Raw genomic sequence first — 16,430 nt, 5'->3', positions numbered from 1 at the left:
TAAAAGTATTGTATTTGATGTTTTTTAAGATAGAACAAGATTTTATTATATAAGAAAAGATATTATAAAGGTAATCATTTCTAATAATATATTATTTAATAAGATGGAGTGCTATTAGCAATTTTTGGAGTGTAAATAACATTTCTCATAAATAAAATATAACATATAAAAAAGTAAAATGTCAATATATTAAAGTATGGGAAGTTGAATTCAAAAAATGGGTATATTGTTATTGTGGATATACTTTTAAGTTTAATTAGATTTATAGTTACGAGAAATAATTAAATTTTAATTCGATTTTTTATTAGGTCGATTAAATTTGACTAACAACTAATTCATTCAATCTTCTCGGAAAAGATTTTTTTAGTTTTTATTTTGATTTGATAACAGTTCTCGTCGTATTCAAGTAGACCCCCAACGATTATTACATTACAGTTAAAAGGAAAATAGAAAAGCATCTACAACTTGGAAAAGGGTCCCGCCGCCGTGATTAACAGCAGTCATCGGAGTCGACGGCGTCGCCGATGGAGAATACGGTGGCTACCAAAACACAGGAAGAGCAGTGGATGGTACAGGATCAAGTTTTTCGGATTTACAATCTGGTCTGCAACCTTCCGGCCCACGCTCAATCAGTAAAGTTAGCTCCCTGCTACTCTCTGCTGTTTACTGCTAGGGTTTATTTTGCTCGAACGCCGTATCGATCATGTTCGCTTCTCGAAATTTCCTTACTTTTTCAGTTCTCTGATTCTGCATGTATCATTCTTTTTTTTTTTTTTTTTTTTTGAATTCAACAGCTTTGAGATTCGACGCGACAGCCATGTTGAGTATCTCACCAAAAGCCTCAAACAACTCGGTCCCAATTTTGCAGTTTTGGATGCCAAGTACTCTCTCTCTCCCTCTCTCTTCAGTCTTCAATCCTCTGACTTATTAATCTCTCTCACCAGACTCTTGTCTGGTCATGTTACGAGTTGATGCACCCGGCGGGGTGAAAATAAATCTATTCTGTTACCGTAATCTTGCTAAAAATGCTAAATTGGTCCCTTGATTGAATTTATAGGTCTGTCCCTCTAGTGCTGTGTGTGTGTTTGGCTGAAACTGGCTTTCTACTCGGTAGAGAGTTTTGTCAAGCGTGGACCGGTTAATGTAGTTAAAATTACTCCTTATTTTGAATATGGAATCTGGATAATTGATGCATAACTTGCTTTCGGGAGCATTTTGATTAATTTAGTTCCCAATCCGATACCGAGTTTCTTAAACATGTATTTCTGCTTTTATCTAGTCGGCCTTGGCTGTGCTATTGGATCATTCACTCGATTTCTTTAATGGGGGATTGTCTTGATGACAAACTGGAAAATGATGTTATTGAGTTTCTCAACCGTTGCCAGGTGTTGTTCTTGTTTCATTTGTCATTTTATTCTTATTACATTGACTTTGTTGTGATATATGCGGGTCACGATGATATTTAGCCACGGATTTATTATAGTCACTAGCCTATTTCTGCGTCTACCAACTTTTCTTCAACAGCAATTCATCTATTAAGTTAAACTGATGTGTTTGTTTTGTGATTATATTCTGAAATATTCTAAATCGCTCAAGTGCAATACGAAAGATCTTGTGGAAATCCTTTAAAAGGATTTCTGCCGTTATACAGAAATAATAAGCGGTTAAGTGTTGACTTTCATCATGAAAAGAAGAAGAAAAAATGAACTAAAGTAGGATTGAGGTAGGATTAGTCGATTAGATTATCACCTACTTGAATGAAGATGATATTTCTTCCTGAGTACATTGAGGTTTTTTCCTCCATGCATGTTTCTGAATGTCGTAGAGAGATTTAGTATTGCACCTATTGAGGAAAAACTTCGAGATACATGTGGCATGGTCATGTACTTTGATGACCAATAAATCTCCAATTTGGCGATGTCAGATTACACACATTAACCGAGGAAGTGGGAGACTAAAGAAAACTTGGTTATCATCAAATATAAAAGAGGATAAAATCATTTAATTGTGGATGATAATGTAATAGTGGATATAACACAATAGTGTAGGAGGATCCAATAGGCTATAGCCAATCCCACTTGATGGAATAAAAACTTCTTGTTGTACTTGCAGTGTTGGATACTTTTTTTTAGTTGTTGCTATCTACCTTTGATTATGCTTGTTGGATGCGTGGATGATGATTTCACTAAATTGCTTTTGTTCTCCTTTCATCTGTTATTGATGACAGGATCCAAATGGTGGATATGGTGGCGGCCCGGGTCAGGTAGAATAATTTGTTGAAGCTTCAGTTATAATTTGTATATCTTTTATTCATAGTTTAAATGATGTTATAAGTTTTACTCTGATTTGACTTTCTTAATTTTTTTTAGAATAATTTGCCTACCTTATCTTCCTCAATTTCAGCGGTAAATAAATTTTAACTTGCTCCATGTGTGAGCGGTTATTTCTCGAGAACAATTTTATTTACGAAACAACCATTCACTCAAAATATGGTTTTTAAATATACTAACCTATCCAAAAAACGCAAGCTGGTGAAAATGTTATGCTTCAAACAACATTTAGTTCTCTTTTTCTGTGACACAGAAAGTTCAGTCTATACAATAAACAGTAGCCTTTCTGTTATTGAAATTACAGTAATTATAACAAGGCTTTTTAAAAAATTATATAAAGAGTTTGCTCTTGCATTGTCTTTTATGTCAGATGCCTCATTTGGCAACAACTTATGCTGCAGTCAATACGCTTATTACTGTGGGTGGTGACATATCATTGTCATCAATAAACAGGTGATCGATTTTTACTGTATGGAAAAGTTAGTTTTACTTATTTCATTTGTCACTAATTTTTACCTCGATACATTTTTGTATTCAGAAAAATGATGTACGCATTTTTTCTGCGAATGAAAGACAAAAGTGGTGGCTTTAGGTATGACAAAATATCCCTGAATGTATCATTTGATGATAGTCTCTTTGATTGGACCGGAATCTTCAATCTTGAAAAGTTTTGTGCTGTAATGTGTCTGTGTATTGCTTGGAAATTTCCTTTTTTGTGCTTCAGTTTCTCTAGAGGGATTTTTTTGCATGAATGCTCTCTGTTTTAATATCTTCAGGATGCATGATGGTGGAGAAATAGATGTTCGTGCTAGCTACACTGCTATAGCTGTAAGTTTTAGAGTTCAACATGCCTGTGTTTTTTAAAAAAAAAAAAAAAAAAACATGTCTGTGCTTAAAAGCATTGGGTATCAATAACTGGAATGCCCCAAATATAAGCGTGTACAAGGGGTGCAAACAAACCGAATCGAGCCGAATATGAAGAAAATTTTAAGGCTTGAATTAGTTTGTGGCTCGAATTCAATTCGAATCAAAGCTCGTGTTCAAGTTTAGCTCTAAATATTTGAACATAATTGCGAGCTACTTGAAAATAAAGGCTTGAAGTATATTTATTTAATATATAATTATATTATATTATATTTAAAAAAATATTAAAACTCGCTAGCGGCTCACAAACCATCGACCAAAGAAATTTGATCTGATTTTGGCTCAAATTCGATAATTTTGAATATAAATCAAATATTTTTCGAGCCAGTTCGATTCATTTATACCCCTACTGTGTACGAAAAAAATGAGACTGTTTGTCAATAGAAGTTGCATGTTTGCAACAGCTCATTGCCGTTGATATGAACGATATCAATTAATATGCCATTCAGAGATTAGAGAAAAAAGATTTTCGTTAGTCACTTTTTTTGTGTGTGGTCATCTTACTATTTCCATATTTGATTTTATGTAGGTGGCCAGTGTTCTTAACATTTTGGACGATAGGCTGATTGAAAATGTTGGACATTACATCTCAAGGTTTCATATTGAATGTTTATTTAGCCTTACTATCTACTCATTTCCCAGGCTAAACACATTGTTAACTCAGTTGTCAGACTTACGAAGGTGGAATTGCTGGTGAACCAGGTTCAGAAGCTCATGGTGGGTGAGTATAACGGTATAATGAACTACTCGATTTTTCCCACTTCCAGCTGATGGAAAAGAAAATATCATTCTTCTATTGTCCTGTTTATCTTATGAAGCCAACTTGTTTGGACTTGTTATTGTAGGTATACATACTGTGGTTTAGCTGCAATGGTTCTTATCGATGATGTTCGTCGTTTAAACTTGCCTCGTTTAATTGTAAGTACCTTTGTCTATATACAAGATGATGACGTGTTTTCACTTTGCTTCTTCAACTTTAGCTTAGATTCCTTCATCAATTTTTGTTCCAGAACTGGGTGGTATTCAGGCAAGGAGTGGAATGTGGATTTCAAGGCAGAACAAATAAATTAGTTGATGGCTGCTATTCATTTTGGCAGGTGAATGACAATTCAAAGTTTCCTATATTGGTTCAGTCCACTTTTGACTTTTATATATGGTTATTTAGTAACTTGTACCACGCATGGCCTGTGACCAGGGAGGAACAGCTGCAATAATTCAGCGGTTACTTTTGGTCGTTAATGAACAGCTGGGAATATCTAATGCTTCTCATCCAGTAGAGTTGAATAAGAATGGTGATGATTTTATCCAAGGAAATATATACGTGAGACGTCTTTTCAACAGCATGGCATTGCAGCAATATATTCTTCTTTGCTCCCAGGTATTTGTCAGTAATGATTGAATTTATAAGTTACTTGATGTGACACTACTGCTTGCTATACTAGCTGGATAAACTGATAGTTGAATGAATTACATCCCCTTATTTCTCACACTGTGAGTCGAAAAATACCGATGCTAGTGGTGCACTGGTGGTACTTGTAAGTACAAACTGTTGATCTGATCGAGCATTTAATCTGATTTATAAATATCTTGACTGCCAGGAGAAAAAAAATCATTAACTTTGTTGATACGTGTTGAAATCTTATTCTTTGTGCGAAATTTTCAGCTATGATCATGTGGAAATATTTTTCTTGTTGTCATTCTATATTTTCAGTGTCATAACCATTGTGATATGGTACCGTTAAAAATTCAAAGTTCATTCATCCATGTTCGTTAAATAACCACTCCTTGTGACCCATCGTGCCACCCGCGCTAGTGAAATCTTGGGTCACCCTACACTAAATTTTATGAGCTATGATTTCTGATACGATGAGCTATGATTTCTGATACGATGAGGTTAATGCAGGAGGAGGCGGGTTTCAGAGACAAACCGGGGAAACATAGAGATCATTATCATACATGCTACGTTCTAAGCGGATTATCCATCTGTCATTATAGTGGAATACAACATCCCAACTCTCCACCTCTTCCAAGGGATGTTTTTGGACCTTATTCCAATCTATTGGAACCTGTCCACCCTCTCTATAACATTGTGCTAGATAAATACTATGAAGCACGCGAGTTCTTCGCGAGATCGTGAATATTTTAGTCTTTTCTAATTTGTTCTATAAGAATTTTAGGTTTGCCGAGGCCTGTTTCTTCAGTTTTGTTGTTCAGTATCAGATTGATTTGGCAGTGAATTTAAATGTGTCGACGACTGTAAGAGTTCAAACTGGAAAATCTTCCTCGGTATAAAACATAAACAAGGCGTAGCCTTTGTTTTGGATTGAATAATTGACGAGTTTTATTCAAATAATATATGCCATTCAGCTTATCCAAGCCTGCCAAGTGCTTTCCAAAGATGCAAATTTTCAATCCATTAACAAATAATTTCAGATACAAATACACAAGGAATTGCATAGTCTCAAGTATGACCTCCAAAGTTGTCATCCCACCAACCACCAAAGAGTAATCATACACAAGATTAAACTTTACTGTTTCACTAACAATGAGTCTTGATATCTTGATTTATCTTTTACAATACCCATCTTTACCGAGTCAGACGATTCAATCCCCGACCCTCGCAATCTACTCCTTTGAATTCTGTCATGTATCATAGGATTAAACTCGGTCTGTAAAGTCCTGTACAGTATATATGGTAACAGAGTAGAAACAACAACGAGAAGGGTTGCCAGCCAGTAGAATGGACTCGGGGCACAGGCTTCAACGAGAACTCGGAATGCAGTTGTAGATACTACAGGCGAAAGCGAACCATATATAACTAAAAAAATGTACCAAAAGGCAATGCTGCCCCAGATGAAGAAGTGTTGAATCCATGTAAAGTAGTTGATAGATAGGGCCATTTGACAGTTCACCGTCCAGACGACACATGTATACATAAGAACGCCAAGAACTTCAAAATCAACAACGCTGCCATCTCTACGAAAGGCTTGATGCAGGATAGAGTTAGTTGTGAAGAAGAAGATGATCATGGAACTAATGATACCATTTAGCATCCAACCAAGTATGCGCGGCCAACTGAAGAGAATATCATGAACTCCCTCTTCATATAATCGAGGATGCTGTCAAACATAGGAATGAGTATGTATTGTTTTCTTAATCTTGGCCACGGGGAAATGATATTTTGTAGCGTTTATTTTAGCTTGTTTACCTTAAGACACAGTCGCGCGGAAACATCCTGGTCAAAAACACCGAGTGCAATAACAGGGAGTGAAGTGAAGAAAACGTTGTAGAATGACATGTACCAATCATTATAGGCAGGTTGGCCGGAGAAGGAAGCACGAGCCTCAAACCAGAACAGGGTGAACCCAAAGGCAATGTTCTTGTAAAAGAAGTAGCATATCTGCATTCACCGCGGGAATAGGAAAATTACAAACTTCACTGGTGAAAACAAATACCGATGATGTTTCTTGTCCCATGGAATTGCAGCCATATTTTATTTGCGGTGGGTATGCTAGTGAAGTAGTGATTTTTGAAAGAGTACACAAGGAATAAACATTGTTAATTTCACTGAGACAGACATAGCTCAAAATTTAATATCATGACGAGTAAATAAACAAGAAAATTTGTGTACCATCATAGATATTCGTCTGTAGCACCAGTGGCCATGAACCAGTAACAGGCGTTCCAGAAAACGGAACTGCGCTACTGTAAAATCCCCCGACATTGAAGCCTAAATTACAAATTTATATAAACATCAGACGAGTTTTTTCTTGTTAATGGAAAAGTATATTCTCTTTACCGTATGCAATGCTAAAAGTTGTTCCTCCAATCATCAGAGATTAAAAAAGCGGATGAGAAAGTAAAGTAGACCAGGAGACAGAAAGATTGTTTTCAACTTTATTCTTAAAAAAAACAACTTAGTTCAGAATATTTAGTTCTAGTTCCTAAAGAAAACCAAGCGAACCTGCACGTATTACTTCAGTATCCCTAACTTGAAACGAGAGGTGGGTCCCAACAAGAAAAAATTATACAAGTTGATATTGCACATCAACACCATATATGAAAGGAAACCAGACATGTCAATATTGAAATGCATATTCTGTATTATTTATAACCAGTAAAACCTGTATGTATTCACACAACAAAACACTACATTAATCAGACACAAACTTAAGGATAGCATCTTTCATTGACTAATGACTAGGACTACCAAATGGCAATGCCTGCAATAAAAATAGAAGCGGATATTACCTGCATTCCTTCTACACCACTGATGCCAACACCGATATCAGCTTCTTGAAGCATGCCCACATCATTTGCCCCATCACCAATTGCTAGTGTTGTTTTACCCGTACCCTTTTTAACCATCCTCGTAACCTGAATATCTTCAAACAGTACTGTTACTTTAAATTGCTGCAACCAACTACTATATTGAAGGATATGAATGGGAAACACTCAAAAACCTTTGCAGTATAAGTACAAATTAGCACAACAAAAACACATACAAGAGCTTTCTGTTTAGGCGTGGAGCGACAGCAAATAACAGATGCACAATTAACCGCCAGATCCAAAAATGCCCCCTCCTGATCCGTGCCGAGAGCAAAAGATAATGACTTGCCATCAATTATCAAACCAAAGGAAGTCGAACTGCCTCCAGATGAAGATAGCTGAGCTCTTCCTTTCCTAATTTGATTTGTAATGCTTTCACTCGAAGCCTGGGATAACCCGACCCATTCAAATATGTAATATTAAAATTTGACATCATGGAGTAAAAAAATACCACCACTACCTTTGTAGCATCATCCTTATCCCCTAGTTTTTCTAGGTCACTATTTTCTGGGGAGTCTAAGGTGATCACAATCTGCTTCATATCCTCTCTCAGTAAGCCACACGCATATCTACAGGAAAGGTAGTGATGTAGAGATCACACAGTGCCCGATTTTCATAGGTGAAACAGTGAGAAAGGAGGAAGCAAACAATTCAAGTAATTGTGGCAGGCACTGACCCAATATTTATCGCTGTCTCCATCTTATCCCCTGTTATGACCCAAATCTTGATTCCAGCAGCTGCAAGCTTGTTGATGCATTCTGGAACCTACAATGCGTAGAAGAAAAAGATCATTCATTAACAGTATTAATGATTATTTATAACCCGAAAAATATAAGAGCCTCCACTTAATGCCAATTCATTTCAAAGCAAACCATGAAAATTACTTCACAAATTTATTTATTTATTTATCTATTTTTTAAAAAATTAATTATCCAATGTAAATTGGATATTGACCCCCGTTTGTAGCTTGTCCTCGACAGCAGTAGCTCCAAGGAGGATTAAGTCTCTTTCAATCTTATCAGCAGCTGCATCCACCAATGCATCTCTATCAGCATTTACAGATGTCTTGGCATTCAGAAACTCTTCTTCCCATGATCTAAAATCATCTTCATTAAGTTCACGGTATGCAACTACCAGAGTTCTTAAACCAGCTTCAGCATATCTTTTTATATGTTCCCTTGTTCTAGCTTCGAATTCTTTTGCTTTTCTAGAGAGCCGTTCGAGCATTGCACTGCATAAAATACCAAAATTATCAGCGTAGATGTAAATACATAAAGGCTGTTTTTCCAAATTCTAAACAAGACGTGTCTCGAAAGCATTGTTATTCCAAAATCTAAACAAGACATGTCTCGAAAGCATTGCTCTTAGGAGAGGAAAAACCTGTCTGCACCCTTCGAGAGGAGCAGCAACTGATTTTCAGCATTCTTAACGATCACAGACATCCTTTTCCTGGCACTACTGAACTCTAAGACATGAAGAAGCTCGTATGATCTGGAAGGCACACACGAATGTAATTAAACTCATCAATGAAACAAGGAGGCAGTTCAAACGAATTGATAAACAAATATCGACAGAAAAGATGATGTGTGTGTGATCTACCGTTGCTGAATAATTTATAAGTTGACCATATCTTCAATTTCTAGGCTCAAGACCACATTGAATTGAAAAAAGAAATTAAAGAAAATCAAAGTTTCTCCCCCGTTCTGAATCCTGGAACACGCAGTATTAAGTGATTTGGCCAGATGATGATTGAGCTAGTTTCCATGAGCTATTGCTGGACAAATGGCAGGGCCCTCATTTATCTTGACGGTCTGTAACGCTTGATTAATTCTCAGTTTCATGACTGGTTTCGATTTTTAGGGTCAAGACCAGACTGGTTGAAGACATACATCCCAGGACACTAGGGGCCCACCGTATGGAGAAGACGAGCAATCGAAAAGAAGTTGAATTTTCATGTTCAATATTTCTGAAAATTCTGGTATTCCCCCCCTGATTGTGAGACTCGGACCCCGATGCCAGAAGTAAGTAATTTGGCCACAACATGGTACAGCCAATTTCGAGTTCCTCATTCATCTTGATGTTCTGAATGTAACAATAGTTATTATCTTCTTAATGCCGCAAGGATTGCGCAAACAGAGAATTCCAAAAGTTTTAACCTTGAACATTTTAACTACTTAATTAACAAAACTACTGCTACTCTGAAACACTGTCCAATTCCCAGTTTCTTGATTGGTTTATTACACTAGGAAATGAAATCCTTTACTTTATTATGTTACATTCCTACCACACAAACACATATGGGTATAATTATCTTAATCTTCATTATTTGGTAAGTGAATCTTGTGTATAAGTGAGACCTATAACTTGCCGTAAAAGGTGAAGAAAAATTATCTGCTTATTATAGCTTAAACCTTCAAGCAATTCAAATGAGTACCTGGACAAGCAAAAAGACGCACCTGTCAGTTTTTCTGCCTTTTCCATAATCTAGTTCATGCAAAGAGATACTATTTTGTGTTCTTTCAAAGAACTCAAAGCCAAGCTCCCTAGCGGCAATAACAAAGGCAGCTTCATCTGGAGACTCAGCTTCATAATCAATTTCACCAGTTTCTTGATTCACCTCAGGAATGGCGGTGTGGCAGAGTGCTAGCACTCTAAAGAACTTCTGTATAACATCTGCGTGAGGTTCATTAACCCATCCACCATGCATAATGCGGTCATCTTTGAAATTAAAACCTTTTATTGATTTTCCCAAATCTGTGATGTCATCAGTAGACATTTGTAAATTGGAGGAAAAATTCACAATGTTATGCTGTGCATCAACTTTTCGCTTAGCTAGGGCTCTTTCTACCTCTGTCACACCACGGCCATATGCTGTGCCAGCTATTGAGCATTTAACAAAATCCATTGAGTTGCATGTCAAAGTACCCGTTTTATCAGAAAGGATAGTATCTACCTGTCCAAGTTCCTCATTCAAATTAGAAGTCCTTGCATGTGCTGGGTTGTCGGTTTCATCATAATACATATCTTGATCCTGATTTATAAATATGCCCTGTAAAACCTTTACCATCTCAATAGATACATACAGGGATATTGGTATCAGATATCCATACAACATAAGCCCAGTCAAGAAATGAAAAAAAGCAGCCAGTGCGGCTCGTTTCGGATCATAAAACACGGTAGTACGTTCTGGTTGGAGATACCATCTCTGCACTTTTCCGTCATGAATGTCATTCTTGGTTGTGATTCCAAAAAAGAAAGACCCCATAAAAGATACTAAGATCAATAAACCAAAAAGAATGTACACTATCTTATCCATTTTTCTCTCAATCTTACTCCTCTTAGAAGGAGGATCTGTAGCATTCTGCATGACTTTCGTGTCATGACCAGTAAACACAACCACCCCATACACGTACTCAGTATTTCGAAGTTTAGAATCTCGCACAAGAATCTGTTGCAGAGAAAGGGGATACTGCTGACCATCATACCTCATGGTTCCGATGAATGAATAAAGATCCTCGTTTGGGTCCTCACACCTAATAATTGCCTTGAATTTTTTATAGTGGTCGTCTTCGCGCAAGGAGGATGTAACATCAAGAGCATGCTTCACCTTGAGATTAGTCTCTCCATCTAAGTTTGTAGTTTCAACATAACAAATCCCGTCCTCGTAGCTTGATGAAATTAGAAGCAGATCTGCAGGGAAATATTCATCCTTGTACACCTTTACCAGATTGCCAACTCGTAAATTCTTCCATCTGGTATCTTGAAAAGTATTGCTTCTATCATACACTTTGACCTTTCGGTTGTTGGCCTCTATATCCTAAAGAATAATGATTCACACTTAACTAAATTGAAAATATATGTAGGAGAACGAAGCAGCAACCATTACATCAAAATCTCTACTAAAACGCCGTTTCAAAAAAAAAAATCTCTACTAAAACGAAACACAGCCACAGAATTTTCATCATAAGGCAGCCACCAACAAAAGATTTTTAAATGAATCCAAGCCTAGAACAATGCGACAAGCAGCATGATGATCAAACGGTTTGGGCTATGTTAGCTTCATCAGTCACATCATTAGTTTACTGTGATCCACACAGTGTGAATTCTAACGAGCAGGAATGCATGGTCAAGAGGCTGCAAGTCCGTGCACGTAAAATACTCAATATCTAGCGAAAACACAGATAAAATCACAAAAGTCAACCTTGTTTTCTTCACAGCTTTTTAGTTCGATGAATGAGATTGATTTTCTACAAGAAGTAAATGTCAATTGGGTTAAAATAATGTAACATTGTTTTCATTTTTCAATTTTTTTGAAAACAAAGGCTACTTCAGCATTAAAAAAATGCTTGTAAATATAAGCATTTTGAAAATGGTAAACCAGAAAGGTGCATCAACATCAGTGTCACAACTTTATTACAGATATTGAAGTGTAACAATTTTATGCAAGAGGAAGAAGCCGAGACAGATAATACCATGGATAGATATTAAGAACAATAATGGAAAATGGAAAATAAATCAATTCAAGGATGCAAAAAATTTATGTCAAAACCCGTCAAAAATCAACAGTAAAAAACTATGAATTGTACAAGTTACTCTTTGTTATCTTTAAACATTTTGTTGCTAAGGACTAAGGAGTTATTTCTTGTAGGCTTCGCCTGATACCAACATTATCATCATTTACCAACAACAGTGTAAAACCAAGGATATTTCATCAAGTATCCAAATTCCTTGATCTTGTTTTGACAACATTTCAGAGCATGCTTCTGGGGCTATATGATTCATGCATTCCCATAACTATATAATAAGACCCCTTAGCATCTTCACATATGAAAACATAAATATTGAAGAAAGAATGCTTGTGAGAAAATCAAAAACCAAAACCTTCAACACCCTCGGAATATAAAAAAGAATTAAAAATGTATACCAGTTTCTTCCGCCTCCAATCTTCCAAGGCTTCTTTCGCCATTGTCGCTCCAATTACGACGACCAAAGGTGCAAGAACACTTGTAGCACTGTAAGGTGCTAAGGGACTAAAAGATACACAAGCTACAACAAGAAAATATATGTTTGCAACCCTCCTAAACTGCTCAAACAGTGATTTAGGAATAAAATTAAAGGCCGTGTATTTTGTCGTAGAAACATAATTACTCCCGTACCTAAGCTGGAGCTGCTCTGGATTATCAGGATCATTACAATACACAACCCTGGAGTAACCCTTTTCCCCAATTTGACTATGCTTATCTCCAAACTTAGATTTGAGACATGAAAATGAATAAAGCCTGGTAAAATGAATCCTTTTTCCTCTACCACCAGCCATTTTCCTCATGTCCCACCACCTACTTCACTTCCACCTCCACCCCCAAAATCCTCAAAATTAAAAAAAAAATCCAAAAAAAAATAAAAAATCACTTCCAGTCAATGCCACAGCAACTGCCAACAAAGCCACATCAACCACAGTAACAATCAATCAGCAACTAAACCATTACCGATGCATGGCATATCCTAAGCATTCTGCTACTACCAAAAACATAAAAATCCCATTACAGTCGGAGCCCCGGGAGATTAAATGAAGACAGACGAACAAGACCCCAAACAAATAAATGCGAACAAAACTGAGCTGCGTAGAAAACCCACAAAACCCTATAGCTCAAGCTGCCTCCCCCAACATACTTTACCCTTTCAGCAAGCTCCAGAAATCTCTTGCTTCCGCCATAGGATCACGAGCATTTGCTACAAAATACGCCCGAAATTCTGCATAGATTTGCTGAGTAAACGAAAAGTAAACAGCAATCCGATTATGTGAAGAAAACAGGTAGAATTATAGCATCAACTCGAAGTTGAAGCAGTGATTTAGTTCAGCTACTTTTCAAGTGCACGAAAAGAGAGAGGACTGATGGATGAAGGCAAGCAAATGGGTGGGCTCATATTATACTCAGTTTGATTGATTAATTAATTTATCTCTTTATTTATTATATTATATTATATTATATTAATCAAACTACTACTCATACAATTCCACGTGAAACTTCTAGTCACCTCCTTGTATAATTAATTATGGAATGATTTTTATTTTAATTTTAAAAATAAATGGTATTATAAGTTGTCTTGTCTCCCTAATTTAATTTAAATTAATTTACAAATTTTGTATTTTAGTAAAATAATTGGTTGTTCGAGTAAGATAAGGACAATAGAGTATATAAAGATTCCGACGTATTGAATATTACTAGATTGTGTTATCGTAATCATACGAGGACATGATATTATGGCAATGATGTGAATAAATGTTTTGAACATCTTTTTTATCATGACATTGCTTTGCAAATATATATACATTAGTTCTGTACGCGTTGATTAGGCTTTGATTGTTTGTATAATATATTTTTAATGAAAACAAAAAAATAAATGATGAAATAAAAGAAAAAAATGAAGTTTTTGTATATAAATATATACCAAATGGCAAACAAAAAATTGAATGTGATATTTTCGTAATTAAATAGCTATCAAATGACAAGAAATATCGGGCATATCAATGTACAAAAGTCTCGTTCATGCTTAATATTATATGTTAAATTAAATTATGATAACTTTGACATTGAAATTACGGTTCATGACACTAAAAAGTCTCAAGTTTATTTAATAATATATATACTAGCAGTCAGATGCACGCATTGTGTGTTTGTATAGTCTATTTTTTAATGGAAAAAAATAAATGGTTAAATAAAAAATATAAAATGAAGTTTCTTATATAAACATATCCACCAAAGGAAAAAAAAAATGATAAATGTGAAATTTTCGTAATTAAATAGCTATCAAATAGCAAAAAGTATAGGGCATATCAACATATGATCAAAATCTCTTTCATGCTTAATATGGTATATTAATTAAATTAAATTATGACAAATTTGATATTGTGGTGACGGATCGTGACACTAAAAGATCTCAAGTTTAATAATATAGTATATATATTTAATAATATAGTATAGATATATAGAGATTAAAATATCGAAAAATATGACCCGGTATTTTTCTTTAAATGGGGTAAATTTACTTTAAATTTCTAAATATAAACTACCGTATGTGTTCAATCCCTGTCGAAAAAAAAGGGTTGTTTACACTCCATGATCCATTAAAAAATATTCTGCACTTTTTGAACTCACATATTTTTTCTCGGATGAAAGTCGGTATAAAACATTAAAAATTTAATACAAATACATGATATTTGAATAAAATTCATATTACTAGCTTTTCTGGTATCTTATTTCGTCATTTTATAATTTTTTTTATTTTGTAACATACTTTTTTTTAAATAAAAAACACTTGTAAGACTTAGCAAATATTATTATATAATCTATAGTTATTTAGAAGAGCTTATAAAACCAGGTCTTATTGTCGGGTTAATTTTATAATTATTTAGAAGAGTCTATAAAATCACGTCAAGATTTGGGTTAATTGCACATATCATTTCCGTAAAAAATCTAAAAGATATAAAACTTTTAAAAAATATTAATAAACTAATGCATCCTTCAATTTTGTTAAAAAAAATCTAACAAATTTAATTAATTGTTGTAAAAATTCAGGTACATTTACGGTTCACCCCCTCTTATAGGAGTTTTACATATTCTCAATTTTTTGAAAATATGAGGTCTAACATGCTATTAATTTAACATATGATGTTTTTTGTTTTATAAATGTTTTTCACAAAGATATAGATGTAATTAGTCCTCATGAATTAATGAATATCTCAAGCACTTCTACACAATGCTTATATAATATCAATAAACAACGACAACAAAAAAAACACCAATATAATGCAACTATTCAGTAATCTATACTTTAACATAAGAGTCTCTGAGAGTAACTAACGTTTTCCAAAACGTTCATAATCTCAAAATCATCATTCACACATTTTAGCTTTATATATATATATGTATGTATGTATGTCGACCATGAAAAGAAAAAAAGGAAAAATCATTTCTCTTAAGACACTATCATATTATTGACTTATTGATTTGTATTTAATTTAGTGCAATGGTGTGATTGAATTTGTATGTTTTATAATTATAAGAAAAACAATATTAATTAATTCCATATCATGTTTAATTTAATTTGTATAATATTATAATTAAATCAAGAAATTTAAGAACAAAACATACACAATACATAATTAAATCAATAACTTTTGTAACAAAATATACACAATACAATGATTATGTCATACGCATAATATAACTTTATATAGTTGCATGAGATTTAGAACTCATATTTTGTTTGTGGGATCTCGCTCATTCATATCTCATATTACTATTTATGTCTAGAGACGGGTGGATTAAGTTTTATCCAAAATTCTAAATTTGGAACTTAAATTTGACTTTTTGGAGTAAAGTATAAACGCAATTTTATCAACATTTACATATTGAATACGGAAGTGCTAAAATATTCGATGTGCATAAATAACTTATCGGCCACGTAAAAGTAAAAAATAAATTATGCTAAAAAAAAATTAAAAGTAAATAAAATGTTCAAACACGTGCTACAATACGGGATAAGGAGGGATAGATGGGGGACCATAATAAAATTGTTTTAAGTGGCACATGGTATTATGGGCCCGGGTGTCATTGTTGATGGGCCCATAGTGGAAATATACTAATTCACGGCCTCATGCCAATCATTTTATGATAATTTTATTACTTATATAATAAATAAAAGATATCACTTTTTACTATCGTCTTCGTAATGAAAATTTCGTTTCTCTTAAATATATATATATATATAACTTTTTTGACGTGAATAAAAGATATATTTTTTTTACGGTAAAGCTTGTAATTTTATTGTAAAATATTTTTTATT

At 34.5% G+C, this 16,430-nt stretch overlaps 2 protein-coding genes across 2 annotated transcripts; one reads left to right on the top strand and one right to left on the bottom strand.

The window, feature by feature from the left end:
• The first annotated feature begins 402 nt into the window (after window positions 1-402).
• LOC140881219 (protein farnesyltransferase subunit beta) lies at window positions 403-5,599 on the top strand. Its single transcript, XM_073286353.1, has 13 exons — window positions 403-637; window positions 795-881; window positions 1,280-1,385; window positions 2,228-2,263; window positions 2,701-2,783; window positions 2,869-2,922; window positions 3,107-3,158; window positions 3,784-3,848; window positions 3,919-3,975; window positions 4,100-4,172; window positions 4,265-4,351; window positions 4,450-4,632; window positions 5,158-5,599. Exons 1-13 carry the CDS (start codon window positions 525-527, stop codon window positions 5,389-5,391), a joined length of 1,230 nt encoding a protein of 409 aa, XP_073142454.1. The 5' UTR covers window positions 403-524; the 3' UTR covers window positions 5,392-5,599.
• A 52-nt stretch (window positions 5,600-5,651) lies between these two features.
• LOC140881218 (probable phospholipid-transporting ATPase 8) lies at window positions 5,652-13,503 on the bottom strand. The gene is made up of 11 exons (XM_073286352.1): window positions 12,508-13,503; window positions 10,040-11,400; window positions 8,964-9,074; window positions 8,538-8,814; window positions 8,260-8,348; window positions 8,044-8,152; window positions 7,760-7,969; window positions 7,506-7,631; window positions 6,886-6,984; window positions 6,463-6,654; window positions 5,652-6,373 (listed from the first exon to the last, which is right to left on the bottom strand). Exons 1-11 carry the CDS (start codon window positions 12,907-12,909, stop codon window positions 5,783-5,785), a joined length of 3,567 nt encoding a protein of 1,188 aa, XP_073142453.1. The 5' UTR covers window positions 12,910-13,503; the 3' UTR covers window positions 5,652-5,782.
• Between the last annotated feature and the right edge of the window lie 2,927 nt (window positions 13,504-16,430).

This window comes from Henckelia pumila, chromosome 2 (genome assembly GCF_033568475.1).
Source record: "Henckelia pumila isolate YLH828 chromosome 2, ASM3356847v2, whole genome shotgun sequence".
Classification (NCBI taxonomy): Eukaryota; Viridiplantae; Streptophyta; class Magnoliopsida; order Lamiales; family Gesneriaceae; genus Henckelia; species Henckelia pumila.
Note: the sequence above shows the minus strand (reverse complement) of the source record. Positions and strands in the feature narration are given on the sequence as shown.

Bases quoted from the DNA above. Each gene is read 5' to 3' on its own strand.
- LOC140881219 (XM_073286353.1), top strand. From the start codon at position 525: ATGGAGAATACGGTGGCTACCAAAACACAGGAAGAGCAGTGGATGGTA. The intron at 3,159-3,783 runs GTAAGTTTTAGA...GATTTTATGTAG, and splicing joins CTAGCTACACTGCTATAGCT to GTGGCCAGTGTTCTTAACAT. The intron at 4,633-5,157 runs GTATTTGTCAGT...AGGTTAATGCAG, and splicing joins ATATTCTTCTTTGCTCCCAG to GAGGAGGCGGGTTTCAGAGA.
- LOC140881218 (XM_073286352.1), bottom strand. From the start codon at position 12,909: ATGAGGAAAATGGCTGGTGGTAGAGGAAAAAGGATTCATTTTACCAGG. The intron at 8,349-8,537 runs GTCAATATCCAA...TACGCATTGTAG, and splicing joins AGGACAAGCTACAAACGGGG to GTTCCAGAATGCATCAACAA. The intron at 7,632-7,759 runs GTATGTGTTTTT...GAAGATATTCAG, and splicing joins CGCCTAAACAGAAAGCTCTT to GTTACGAGGATGGTTAAAAA.